Source organism: Crinia signifera, chromosome 1 (genome assembly GCF_055691185.1).
Source record: "Crinia signifera chromosome 1, ASM5569118v1, whole genome shotgun sequence".
NCBI lineage: Eukaryota > Metazoa > Chordata > Amphibia > Anura > Myobatrachidae > Crinia > Crinia signifera.
This window is the reverse complement of record NC_139217.1, coordinates 370,790,354-370,803,880: the sequence shown is the minus strand read 5'-3', so window position 1 is coordinate 370,803,880 and position 13,527 is coordinate 370,790,354. Positions and strand designations below refer to the sequence as shown.

Genomic DNA, 13,527 nt, shown 5'->3' with positions numbered 1-13,527 from the left:
AAATGCCTTTATATACATGTATAGGGCCCAATAAGCACAACAAAGAGGTGGACACTAATGCACAGCTGCTGTGTATGTGTATGCAGTGGCTGTTTGATATGCAAAAGCAATAGGAAGGGTCTTTTTTGATTCGTTGCTGCATTCGAAGAGGCAGCATTGGATCAACTGTGTGACCATCGGACATCTGAGTAACTACCAGGTTACTATGGGCTTCTGGTGAAATCTGAAGACACAGCCACTAGCTTCAGCCTGCACAGAAAATGTGACCCCAATACCCCCAATTTTCTTGAGCACTATCCATCGCAGCTTCCAAATGCTGGCATAATGTCAGTACTGCTGCAGATTTTAGGGCAATGCAAGTAACATTGTAGGACCTCATCTGCACTTGCGCAGTGTTGCCCCTGTGCCGATAAAAAAAAAATATATAATTTACATGAATATCAAATTTACATAAATCAGGCCAATAGTATTTAGGGCCAGATGTACTAAGCTTTGAAAAGTGATAAAATGGATAGTGATAAACCACCCGCCAATCAGCTCGTAACTGCTATGTCAAAGGCTGTGTTTCAAAAATGCCAGGTAGGAACTGATTGGTTGGTGGTTTATAACTCCATCTTATCACTTTTCAAAGCTTAATGCATCTGGCACAGAATCTGCTAGTATTGTAATTTCAAATTCAGACAAATAGGTTATCTTCTTAAACACTTCAAATACAACACATGTTAAAAGCACAGACAAAGCCATATATTTTGTCTCTGCTTATAAAAGAGAAACCAAAGTGTCTTCTTAATGCTTCACTGCAGTATAGTGTATGGAATACCTAACTAGTCTTAAGGCCTGTCCTATAAATAGCCGAAAGTTTATGCTAATGCAGTTCTCAAATGTTTTGTAAAGTTATTTTTTTTTTTTAATTTAATGGACCCTTATAGGCCTTTAACTCCTTCGGTGGTATGCCCAGAAATTTCTCGGGCTGAGCTGCACTGCAGGAGTGGGCTCTCCCGAGAAATTTCCAGGCATGCCACTGTAAAGAAAGGGTGCCTCCAGCGGTGAACAACCATCCTCCCTGTCGCTGTTCCTCCCCCATAACTGATCCTCCCTGTCACCACTTGGGGAGGATGGGGGCTGCTCAGGGAGGATCAGGGCTGCTCAAGGAGTTTTGACTGCACTGAGTCGTTCATGTGGTTTGAGCATCCAATCATAGGAATGCACAAACAGTCGAATGGCTGAGTGCCCGAAAACCTGATCCCACCCCCTTCCCAAGTGGCCCCAAACTTCTCCAAGCACCCGCAAACATATGAAGCTGGCAGCCCCAGGGGTGCAATTGTTTTACAGGGGTGTGGCAATGCCCTCTCCCATTGACCACGCCCCTGGTGGCACTTTCACTGGCCCTGGTTGTATTCAGAAAGTCATAAGATTTCCAACGACATATCACAATGCACGAAAATAACAGAAATAACATGGATCCTTCTGAATGCTCCCTTAAGGGGTCGTCCAATTAAACCCATCTTGGAACTTAGATTGTCCCTTAAGATGATAAAGGTAGTGTGCAAAGTTTGAAAGTGATCAGTTCTCAAACTATTTTGCTCTGGGACCCCGTCAGACAATTACAATTATTACAGGACCCCAGCAAGTTACCACAGAACAGTCATCACACATGTGAGGTCAGCAGACAGCATATACATGGCAGTATTGTGGAATTGCACAATAATGTAAGGATTCTGAAGTAACAGACAATTGAACAGATTTTTCAAACTCCTTGGATCAGAGATGAGAGAAGTCATCAGCCTAATGGTCAGAAATACGGAGTCGCAACCCCAAGCAGAGATGGTCGCGACCCACTTTGGGGTCAGGACCCACAGTTTGAGAACCAGAGAGTTAAAGCATTCAAGAGTTATTGTGGAACATCAATACACACAAACACACACACACACACACACACACACGCAGCCATCATTCATTTACACTGTACTTATGCTCACACAGGGATAATGCTTCTCTGAATTGTGCAGGTAACATAGGCTTTGATGCAATACATGCAATTATCGAGTGTGGGTGTGTAAATAATAGGTACACCAGCTTACACTATTAATTGAGCTATCTGCATTGAAGCATATTAAAAGCATACTATTACACCAGTGGTTCTCAAACTGTGGGTCCAAACCCCAAAGTGGGTCCCGACCTTCTCAGCATGGGGTCGCGACTCCATGTTGCTGACCATCAGGCTGATGACTTTTCTAATCTCAGTCAGTGATTCAAGGAGTCTGATACATCTGTTGAATTGTCTGTTAGACTCCTCCCATCATGTTGTGCCTCCACAATGCTGCCATGTATGTGCTGTCTGCTGACCACACGTGTGATGTGATGACCTTCTGCAGTCACTTGCTGGGGTCCCGTAATTATTTTTATTGTCTTATGGGGTCCCAGAGCAAAATAGTTCGAGGACCCCTGTATTACACCTATGTGCCCAAGCCCTAACAGTCAGAGACCACAACTGGGCTCCGTGTCTTCACTTTTTTGGATAAAACATTTGGCAGCAAATCTGGCTGCAATAGCGCAAGCTGTCACTATGAAATAAGAAGTGAGTCTGGAATTTATGCTCACAGGTATTTAGATTAGTGTGTTATTACATTAAACAATGCTGCTACTACTTCCCATGAATATGGGAACTGTTAATGCACTGAAGTGTGAGGATTCATGGTACTGTGTGCCCTTATTTATCTCTAGCAGAAATAACTTATCTGGGTGTCATATTAAATATTTTGTTACAAATTAGTGGTAAATGATAGATAATTTGAGCATCAGCTAATTGTAGTAAAGTTTTAAAAGTATGGAGTTACAGATACATTATAGGGTGATATAACAGCAAAGGTAGGTAGCTGGGTAATTAGGAGGTAGGAATCTATAGGTTTCAGGGGACACAACTAAGAATTTGATATAACTCCAAGCAAGTCACCGATTTCTGACTAGATCTGCGTAATATTTAGAGGATTAAGATACACAACATATGCATTACTTTGATACAATAAGATTAGTGTAGTTTAGTTCCAATCTCACTGGCAGTTGGGGAGGGATGTTGCATTCCCTGCTACCCTGTGTACATAGTGCATGATTCATTAAGGGTGTATTTAGTGGAACAGAATATGAATGGAGTCGTGGTGCACATTCCTTTCCTTTGCAGGTGGGGTATTCAATTAAGTGCAATCTTTTTTTCACCTGTTTTTGAGAACCTTTTTCATCCATGACTTTTCACTTTCTTTAGGGGGGGTGATGCATGGGACTCAGAATCAGTCGAAAATACCTGCAAATTCGACCAAAAGCTTGGTATTTCTGGTCCATAGGGAGAGATACCTCAAACTTGAGGGAGAGAGTAAATGAAATAGTTTCTAGCTAATATTTATCTAGCACAGTCTATAGAGTGACAGAAGCTGCTTTGGTCAACTGGTTGTATATGGGCAACTTCTTCACTTTATCTTTTGCAAAGGTTTCATACCCCATGCTGTTCAATATTAATGTTATGTGAAATAATGTGATGTACCTGAACAGTAGGCTTTCTGGGAATTGTTGCCTTTACATTTGCTTCCACTGTCACTTATAATCTATGTATGATGTATGTGTTTGGAATTTGTATCATAATTAAGTGTACTCCCAGTAGATGCAATAAGGTTGTTCACATGTTTCATAGGCAGTAATTATATACAGTAAGTATATACTGTGAAGCCCAGTGAGAGAATTATTGCACAATGTGACATGACAGAAATGTAGCATGTTCTAGCTTTGCCCTAGAATAACAGGGAAAATCACTGGCCATGTGTTTCTTTGTATGTGGCAGATATAACACTTTTAGTGTAAAAATGCTGACTGTACTTATTGAGAGATAACAGTTGACATGAACATTTGTCTCCCTCCCGCTACAGATTCCATATGTCCTGCTCAACACCACTGCACAAGAGGCACGGCCAAGGATGCACCCAGTTGTGTTCGGGGAAAGTATTGAAGTAAATCCAGAGCCACTTCGAGAAATCAGGTAAATTAGAATTGATGCAATTTATCAGTAAAATGTCAGGCTCAGTTTCCGGCTATCCTGTATATGTATATACATTTGCTTGCTTAAATATAAGGAGTAGATCTGAAGTTGGGACTTGAGCTTTCAGTTCTGCTTTCACAAAAAAATAAATGAGAGAGAGAGTGTGTGTGCATGCGCGCACGTGTGTGTGAGTGTGTGTGTGTGTGTGTATATATGTGTATATATGTATATATATATATATATATATATATATATATATACACACACACACACACAGTATATAGTGACATGGAATCACATACACTGGATAAGATGAGGTCTGGGTCTTTATTTTGTAGCAGGTAAGGGAGGAGCCCAGAGAGGAGGCTTTCTGCAGCTTTTCCATGGGGCTTGGCGTCACTAAGCCCCGCCCCATTCCTGTAAATGGCGTGATTTGCGGCTATTTGGGGAGGGGTGGTACTAAATGATGCGATTTGTGTCATTTTAGCCCCTACCCAAAGAGCATGGGCTGATGTGGGGGCCTCACTAAATGTTGGAGGCTTGCCCACCCTTCCGGGGGGCTGGGAGGGGTACCAGTTATTTTGGGGACCCTCCCAGAAATTCTGGGAGGGTAGATAAGTATGATATAATATATTTTAATTTATTTTTAGTGTGGAACTGAAAGCCCAAATCTGAGGTTTTTTTTTTAAATAAAGTGTATGTTTTTGTTTTCAAAAACATATATATTACATACACAAAACAAAACAGAAAAGAACATAGTGTGCTTAACTTAGTATGCCTCACATGAATATAGTGATAACAGAAATAGTATATGGCAGCAAGCTCAAGAATGCTGAGAACCCAACCCTTACACCAAGCTATAATCAAGATAATAAATTATTAACTGCTGTGTTCAAAGAAATATTGAAAAGTATTCCACAATACCCAAACCTTCTCATATTTTGCTGGACATTTGCATTTAGTATACATAAATCTGCCATAGGAGAGTGTAGAGTTAACCAACTCAAACAAATAAGAGGATTCAACAATGGGAGTTGAATACCAGTGTCCCGGAAACTCTTTTTTACTGCCACCCAGAAAGTATACATTTGGGGGCACTGCCAGAGTCGATTCCAGAAATCATTAGCTGGTCCAGAGCGTTTAGGGCAATTATCAGATGATAACCAACCAACTTGGTACAGTCTCTACGGTAGGCATTCCCAACCACGGTCCTCAAGGCACACCAACAGTGCAGGTATTAGTGATATCCAGGCTTCAGCACAGATGGTATAATCAGAATCCCTCAGATACTAATTAAGTCACCTGTACTGAAGCCTGGATATCTACAAAACCTGCACTGTTGGTGTGCCTTGAGGACCGTGGTTGGGAATGCCTGCTCTACGGGGTCCCAAAGACCCTATGTAAAATATATAATTGGCTACGGGATGCAGTAATGTTCAGCATTCTGATAAAACACCAAAGCTGTACATTATTGGATATGTTGCAGAATAAAATACATTGTAAAGTGACATAACATTGGCAATTTTTATCTGTACAATACAAATGTGTGTTATTTATATATTCAGCACTGACTGGTTTATATATTAGTATTATTTTTATTTAATGAAACTTTTATTTCCAGGTGTAATTCTGAAATCAAATACGATTCAGAGAAGCATTACCGAGATCATGTGTTCTGTGCCCCAGTTCCTACGGTCACTTCTTTCAGCGAAACAATCATCTCCACTCCCAACTGCACATGGAGGAATTTCAAATCTCAGCTAGTTTTTGAGCCTCGCAACAAACCCCTAAGGTTTCAAAGCACCACCATCATTTTCCCAAAGCACGCTAAGAACATTTACAGAACAACACTCAATTACAACTGCGGGGGTGCCAAGAAATGGTTTGCTTCCAGTGTGCAACTGGAACTCTGCGAGGAAACAAGCCCTTGTATTATATATACAGATAATCTTTAATCTAGTTCCAGATCTAAAACATACCATCTGGACTGTCCTTACAAACATGTGGCAACCTATAGCCTAAAAACTTTGGATCCTTGTAAACTAATATAATTGAACGTTTCCTTTGACTGAAAGAAGAGTAAGGCGTGGGTACTGAGTTAACCAGTATCGTTCAAGTGAATAATGTATCTGTCTTGTATTGATATCTGTTTATTTCATTATTGGTTGTACATAGAATAACAAACATATTACACTTGTTAAGCTTGGAAGATTTGCCAACAATTTAAAAGTCCGATTTTGTCCATCTTGGGTGAAAGACTGGCTGATATGTACTGATTGTTCATCCTCTAATGTTAACGTACAAGAAGAACTATGAATATATTGACTGACATTAAAGGTAGAGAGGTGTGTGAGTTTAAAACCATCACTGGATTGTCCATGGTAAACCAGTGAAGGCATAATCTCCCAGCAGATATCTACTGAAGGTTCTGTGTTTTATGTTTGGGGATATAAAATGTGTAGGCGACAAGCAGTTTGGGTGGTCAGCTCTTATACAGAGGGATCTGTGCAATGGGTGGTTTGGCTGTATAGCAGCTACCGAATCTTGAGTGACATGTAATGTAGCATTTCGTCTGCAGGAAGAAGGTTTATTGGAGGAAAATGGCAACCGCGAGCGGAGTTTCTTTAGCATGTAACCTCGGCCTCTTCCACTAGCTGAGGATATATGGAAAGGTTTAATACAGGAGAAATTATTAGGATAATATAATGTAAAAATTTGCTTGCTTCAATTAATTCAGCTATGGTACATTTTGATTGCTTCTATAGGAATGGAAGTCCATTGTATGAGATTCATCAAAAAGATCTTTGCTGTATTGCCCTCACATGAGGATTTTAGGGAAATCTTATCACTGACCATGTTATTTGAGATGTACATGAATACAGCACATTGAATCTTAAAGGAAGCGGGGACATTTATTAAAGCTTAGATAGAGATAACATGAAGACATATAAAGTGCCAGCCAATCAGCTTATGTTACTTTTGTAGGCTGTGTTTTGAAAAAAGTCAGGAGCGGATTGGTTGATACTTTATCTCTCTCCATTTTATTAGTAGGGGCCCCTAACACAGAATGCTAATTATTATTTTGCCAGTGTAATTATATGTAGCATGTGATGTACTATAAGCATAAAGGCCACTCACACTGAGCAGTACTAATATGAAATATTAGTATGTGCAAAGGGATGACCCACAGTGGCCATACCATTGTAAGGTTTTCCTCATACCCAGGGTTGCTATGCTTAACTTATTCTACAGATGGACCCGGGCTCCCTCTTGCTGGCGAATCGCCAGACTGTCACCGCTGGCGATCCGCCAGCAGCCCATCTGACTGAGACGCTCGTGCGTGTCTCAGTTTCCGTGCGGCGGGGCAACGGGACCCTGTCCGTCTCCGCTTCAGGGAGATGGACAGGGTTAGGGGGGGTGCGGGGAGGCGGTGGGGACCACGGGTGACCGCCGACAAGCCGGCGGGGACCCGCGCGAAAGGGGATGCGCGCACGTCCCCTTTCGCAGATACAGATGGTGGGTGGCGGGGGATGGCGGCTGGCGTCGCCATCGCCATCCCCTGCGAAGACAAGCCCCGCTCCATCTGTACTTTACAGTCCACATATATTTATTGAACATGTCACGTGTTTTTGGTTCATCAGACAGGACAGACTTGAGACGTATACAGTGCATCCGTATTCACAGCTCCTCACTGTTTCCACATTTTGTTATGATACAGCCTTATTTCAATATGGAATCAATTATTTTTTTCCCTCAAAATTCTACACACTGTAATGACAACATGAAAAAGTATTTGGGAGATTTTTGCAAATTTATTAAAAATAAAAAACTAAGAAATCACATGTACATAAGTATTCACAGCCTTTGCCATGAAGCTCAAAATTGAGTTCAGGTGCATCCTATTTCCACTAATCATGCTTGAGATCTTCCTACAGCTTAATTCCACCTGTGATAAATTCAGTTGATGACATGATTTGGAAAGGCACACCTGTATACATATGGTCCCGCACTTCACAATGCATGTCAAAGCACAATCCAAGCATGTAGTCAAAGGAAATGTCGGTAGACCTCCGAGACAGGATTGTCTTCAGGCACAAATCTGGGGAAGGGTGCAGAAAAATATCCGCTGCTTTGAAAATTCCAAATAAGCACAGTGGCCTCCATCCTGGAAGATGTTCGGAACCACCAGGACTCTTCCTAGAACTGGCCAGCCTTCTAAACTGAGCGATTTTTAGGGAGAAGGGCCCTAGTCAGGAAGGTGACCAAGAACCCGATGGTCACTCTGTCAGAGCTACAGCATTCCTCTGTAGAGAGAGGAGCATATTCCAGAAGGACAACCATCTCTGCCGCAATCCACCAACCCGGCCTGTATGGTAGAGTGGCCAGACTCAAGCTACTCCTTAGTAAAAAGCACATGGCAGCCCACCTGGTGTTTACCCAAATGCACCTGAAGGACTCTTAGACCATGAGAAACAAATTTATCTGGTCTTATGATACAAGGATTGAACTCTTTAGCGTGAATGCCAGATGTCATGTTTGGAGGAATCCAGGCAAATCTCATCACCAGGCCAGTACCATCCCTACAGTGAAGCATGGTGGCAGCATCATACTGTGGTGATGTTTTTCAGTGGCAGGAACTGGGAGACTAGTCAGGATAGACTGAATGATGAATGCAGCAATGTACAGAGACATTCTAAATCAAAACCTGCTCTAGAGCACTCTTGACCTCAGACTGGGGCAAAGGTTCGTCTTTCAGCAGACCAAGGACCCTAAGCACACAGCCAATTTATCAAAGGAGTGGCTTTAGGAGAACACTGTGAATGTCCAGCCAGAGCCTAGACTTGAATCCAATTGAACACCTCTGGAGAGATCTGAAAATGGCTGTGCACCGAGGCTCCCATCCAACCTGGATGGTGCTGCATAGAGGTATGGGCGAAACTGCCCAAAGATAGTTGTGTACTATACTTCTGTATATGTGATTTCTTAGTTTTTCGTTTTTAATAAATTTACCAAAAACTTTCACATTTGTATTGGTATTCTGTGAACAATTTTGAGGGAAAAAATGAAATTATTCAATTTTGGAATCAGACTGTAACATAACAAAATGTGGAGAAATTGAAGTGCTGTGAATACTTTCCGGGTGCACTGCACATGGGCGTTATGAAAAATGATACAGTACAAAAAATAATAAAGTTGCTACTGCAATTGTACTTATTGCTAGTGTGTATGGACCCTCTGATCTCGTTCTGCTTGTGCAAAGTAAAGTACATGCACTACAATGGATTTGACTAAGTAATGGCATTCAAAGTGGGCAGAGCCTGACAGATGTTTAAATGACAACACATTTTAATTACATCCTTAATTGGCAGCTTCAGAATATGCTATTAAAGCTGCATTTGGGCTAGCCACCATATGGTATACTTTATAAACGTATTTTTTTGTAAACTGGAAACAATCAATCGTTTATATTTAAATACAAGTACATTATTTAAAGATGGGGTAAAATGACATATAATTTAGGATTAGACTATAATAACAGTTCCACAGATAGTTTGAGTGTGTTTTGTGCTAAAGTAAATTCCACACATTCTTTTTGCAATTCATGTAAACCAGCTGACAATAAGACGCCACATTGATTTTCTACTGATTTGCAGTAAAACAACCAATATTTAAGTCTTTTCACATATCTCATATACTGTACTTATGAATTGGATATAGAAACTAGCATACATTAATTGGACATGGGCATATAGCAGTATGTGCACTAACTTGCCCTGCTTTCGCTATTTATTTCCTTTTTTACTTTTAATGTTAGATAACATCTTTAATTATTTTTTACTGCCTCTTAGTCTCACCATAATTCTCTTTTATCTCCATTGTTGTAACAATGCTGCTGGAAAATTGTTAGCTTTTATCATTTCAATAACTTAAACAAAATATATTTTTTTGTGGTCATATTTAAAATATGAGCACTCTCCTTATTTTTTTTATTGCCATTTGGGGATAGGTTTAAGCCAGTCCACAAATCTGTCTATACAAGGAGACATGAGCAGAGAGACAACAGTCAGTGACCTGCTGCCTGCAAACTTGCTGAGACAAACCAGGAAACTAGGTCTTCTGGCAGCAAGTGGCTTAAAGCTGTCCTGATATCTCGCCATATTTGAAAAGGATCCGTGCATTTACAATGGAACATTACTATGTAATCCTATGACAGATCTACTCCCCCTATAAACTTGTTGTATTGGTTGATAGCAGCAAATGTCCTTGTAACTTGGGTATGCAGATGTGCAGCGTGGAACAGAATTCAAATTTCCATGCACATGCCCAACAGTATGTCATGTTGCGGCACAGTTCACACCATGCATGCCTTTCATTCTCTATCCCATCTGGAGACTACATCTTGCAGTTGTATTGCTGCATACGTAGATGTGTCCCATTATATCTTTGCTTATGCTGTGGCATGCTGTAGCATGTATGCTGTGAAAAAGGGGCCCACCAATGGGTGCAGGTGGGGAAATTTGCACGCTGTGCCACAGTGCTAGCAACAACATAAGTGGATGCATCTGTATGAACAATATTGTATGTTCAGTTGATGTGGCCACCAAAAACTTGGCTTGGCTTTTACACTCTAAAGTCTGCTACAAGGCAAATGAGAGCCTTTCTAAATAAGTTTGATTTGATTTGGTACTTTCTTATGGAGCCAATCACAGTACAGCCTTTACCATTGCAACAGCAGCTAACTATGGAACCACACATAGACCTGTCACAGCCAAATTAAATTTGTTAAACATGCAGTAGCATGAAATATTTATCTTTATGCTCTAAAAACATCAAGCTAAAATTGAATGGGAATTCTTATTTAATATTGTACTATCTGTTTACCTGTAATTCTACAGTAAATTACAACTGGAGACTATTATTACTGTATACAACTGTACAAAATGAGAGGGGCGCATGGAAGGGGTGCAGTGGGTATTGATTGCCCAAGTTCATCTGGGGATCTTAGTTGGAACCCAGGCAAGCCACGTAGGGGTAGAAATACATCCCCATCCCTCTTCACCTAAAAATTGTTTAATTAATCTTTCAGAGGTGGCGTGACTATGCACTCTATCTCTAGTAACGGGGCCTACCTCATACTTGGCCAACCTAAAAATGTCAGTTCCTTATGGTTACAAAATATTGGATTTTAGAAGACCTATTAAATAAGCCTAACAGTCACTGATGATTTATATCCAAATTTAATTAAAGACAATTAAGGTATAGCATATTTTTTTCTGTCATTGATAAACATAAACAAAGTCTAGGCTGGTAGATGTGACCAGCACATTCTTCTCTGGTAATTACTCCCACCTGCAAGACTTCTTCCCCATACTGACTGACATGTCTGACTCTCAGTATGTGGTTGATAGATCTACAGTATTTAGGTTGACAGTCAATAAATTGACACCAAAGTGGTGACATGCAAAGGGTCAACATTGACCAAATGTCAATGTTCAATGGTCAACATGCAAAAGGTCGACACTGATAAAACGTCAACATGCTATACTCAAATTTTTGGGATTATGCTACACTAATTGCAGATCCATGTCGACAAGTGTCAACATTGACTCCAAAAACTTCAAAAAACCTCATGTCAACCATTTCATGTGTTCAACCTTTTTCATGTCAACTTATGGTCTACCTTTTGCACGTAAACATTTTGGATTTGACCTACTGACTGTCGACCAAGAAACTGTAGACCTTTCCATCCACACCCTGACTCTTATAGCCTCTTAAGTTCCCTTCTGTCACCTACTGTAACCTACACACACTAATGCACCCTCACATCTGTATACACTCTCATACTGGGTTTGTTTTAAAAGGTTGCGAGTGAAAAGGACAACATTGTCTAGGTTGACCCCAAATGGTTGACATGCACAATATCGAAAAAAGGTTGGTACAATGAAAAGCTAGGAACAAAAATGGTCAATACATGAAAAGGTTGACACTGTTTTTTTGTGTTTTTGGGTGTCAAATATAATATTTCAGTACATAATACCCCAATTAGCGTACTGCGTGCCTTCACATGGCTCGCCACAGGTACGAACTCCTCTTGTTTCAGTGGTGTCCACTGAAACTCTGCCTTTATTTACAAAAGCTTTATCACAAGGAGGGACCATACTACTCTATTTTCTTGTCTGTATTTATTTTAGTTAAGTAGTATATCCCTGATTTATGTATGTTTTGTTCTTCCCTACTGTCCAGCTCTGTGAAGCGGTTTGGTGCCTTGCACATCTACAATGATAATAATGGATGGGTCTAGCTGGGTGTATTGGACATTGTGAGTGTTTGGCAGCTCTTACACACTTTGGCTTAAAATGAACTTCAGCTTGTAGCACTGGGTTATACATATTGATTATCACAAAGCACCTTGTTTTTCAAATATATATGTGTGCAGGAGTATACAGTAATATTCTTTATATCTTAGACTTAATTCACATGTGGCTGTAATAAAGTATGTTTTATGTGGTGATTTGTTTCAGTTATATAACAGTGCCACATTCCTAAATAAATGGATTGTTTCACTATAAACAGAAAAAAATAAAAATATATTCTACCTTTTGGGAAAACTGCTATTAACACATCCTACTGTCTAATGTGGCTATCATACGCTGTCCGCAAAAACACTTTAATATTCCATTATTTACAGTCCATTGAAAAATACTGTATGTCAAATGTTGTGACTTCAAATGACATAACTACCAACCAGCAACTGCTGAGACTTTTCTGTTCAGCAGGGCAAAAAGCGGGTTCTAAATAAACAGATTATATGGTATTGTGTATGTTACGTGATGATTTCTTCATTTAGTACTCTATGGTAGGGTTTGAAGACTGTGGAGCAGAGGGAACAGTTTCTATAAAGACAGAAGTACTGTAAAGGCCGCAATGATCTATCTTTAAAACAAATAAACTTCACAGAGTTGTGCTAATTGTACGTATTTACAGCGGGCCCGGATCAGAGTTGCCAGCAAATTCTGTCACTTTTGCATCTTTGTATAATATGCAAATAATATGCAAATGCCATAGCAGCCATCTTTTGTAAAATCTGTCGCTTGCATACAAAGACACAGCATTTGATCAAAGCTCTGAGCAACCCTATGGTCTTGCAGAATGTCTGTCTTAACTAGGGGGGGGGGGGGGGGGGGTACACACCAAAACGATTAGGGCTCAATTCCATCAATCTGGATCCAATTCCGACCTATTGGATGCAGATTGTATATAGATTGGGCATGTTTAGATCCAATTCTGATCCGATTCCAATCCGATGAGCGTCCCGCTGTCGTTTGGTCATTTTACAGATCCTAACTGCTGCTGGTAGGATCTGTAAAAGATCCATTCAACTGGATACAGACTCAGATTGGATTGGGATCGGATTGGATGCAGATCGTTAGCAGATTGTTAGCAGATCGTGTGCTCCAACAGATTGTGCGACCATCACACAATCTGCTAACGATCTACTAACA

General features: G+C 40.4%; 1 protein-coding gene across 1 annotated transcript in view; it reads left to right on the top strand.

Annotated features, from left to right (window-relative positions):
• RFLNA (refilin A) overlaps positions 1-13,187 on the top strand; it is a 56,276-nt gene extending 43,089 nt beyond the window's left edge. Inside the window, exons 3-4 of the mRNA XM_083150895.1 lie at positions 3,915-4,024; positions 5,646-13,187. Coding sequence (XP_083007021.1) covers positions 3,915-4,024; positions 5,646-5,979 — 444 coding nt within the window. The 3' untranslated portion in view covers positions 5,980-13,187. The remainder of the gene's footprint in view (positions 1-3,914; positions 4,025-5,645) is intronic.
• The last annotated feature ends 340 nt before the right edge of the window (positions 13,188-13,527 follow it).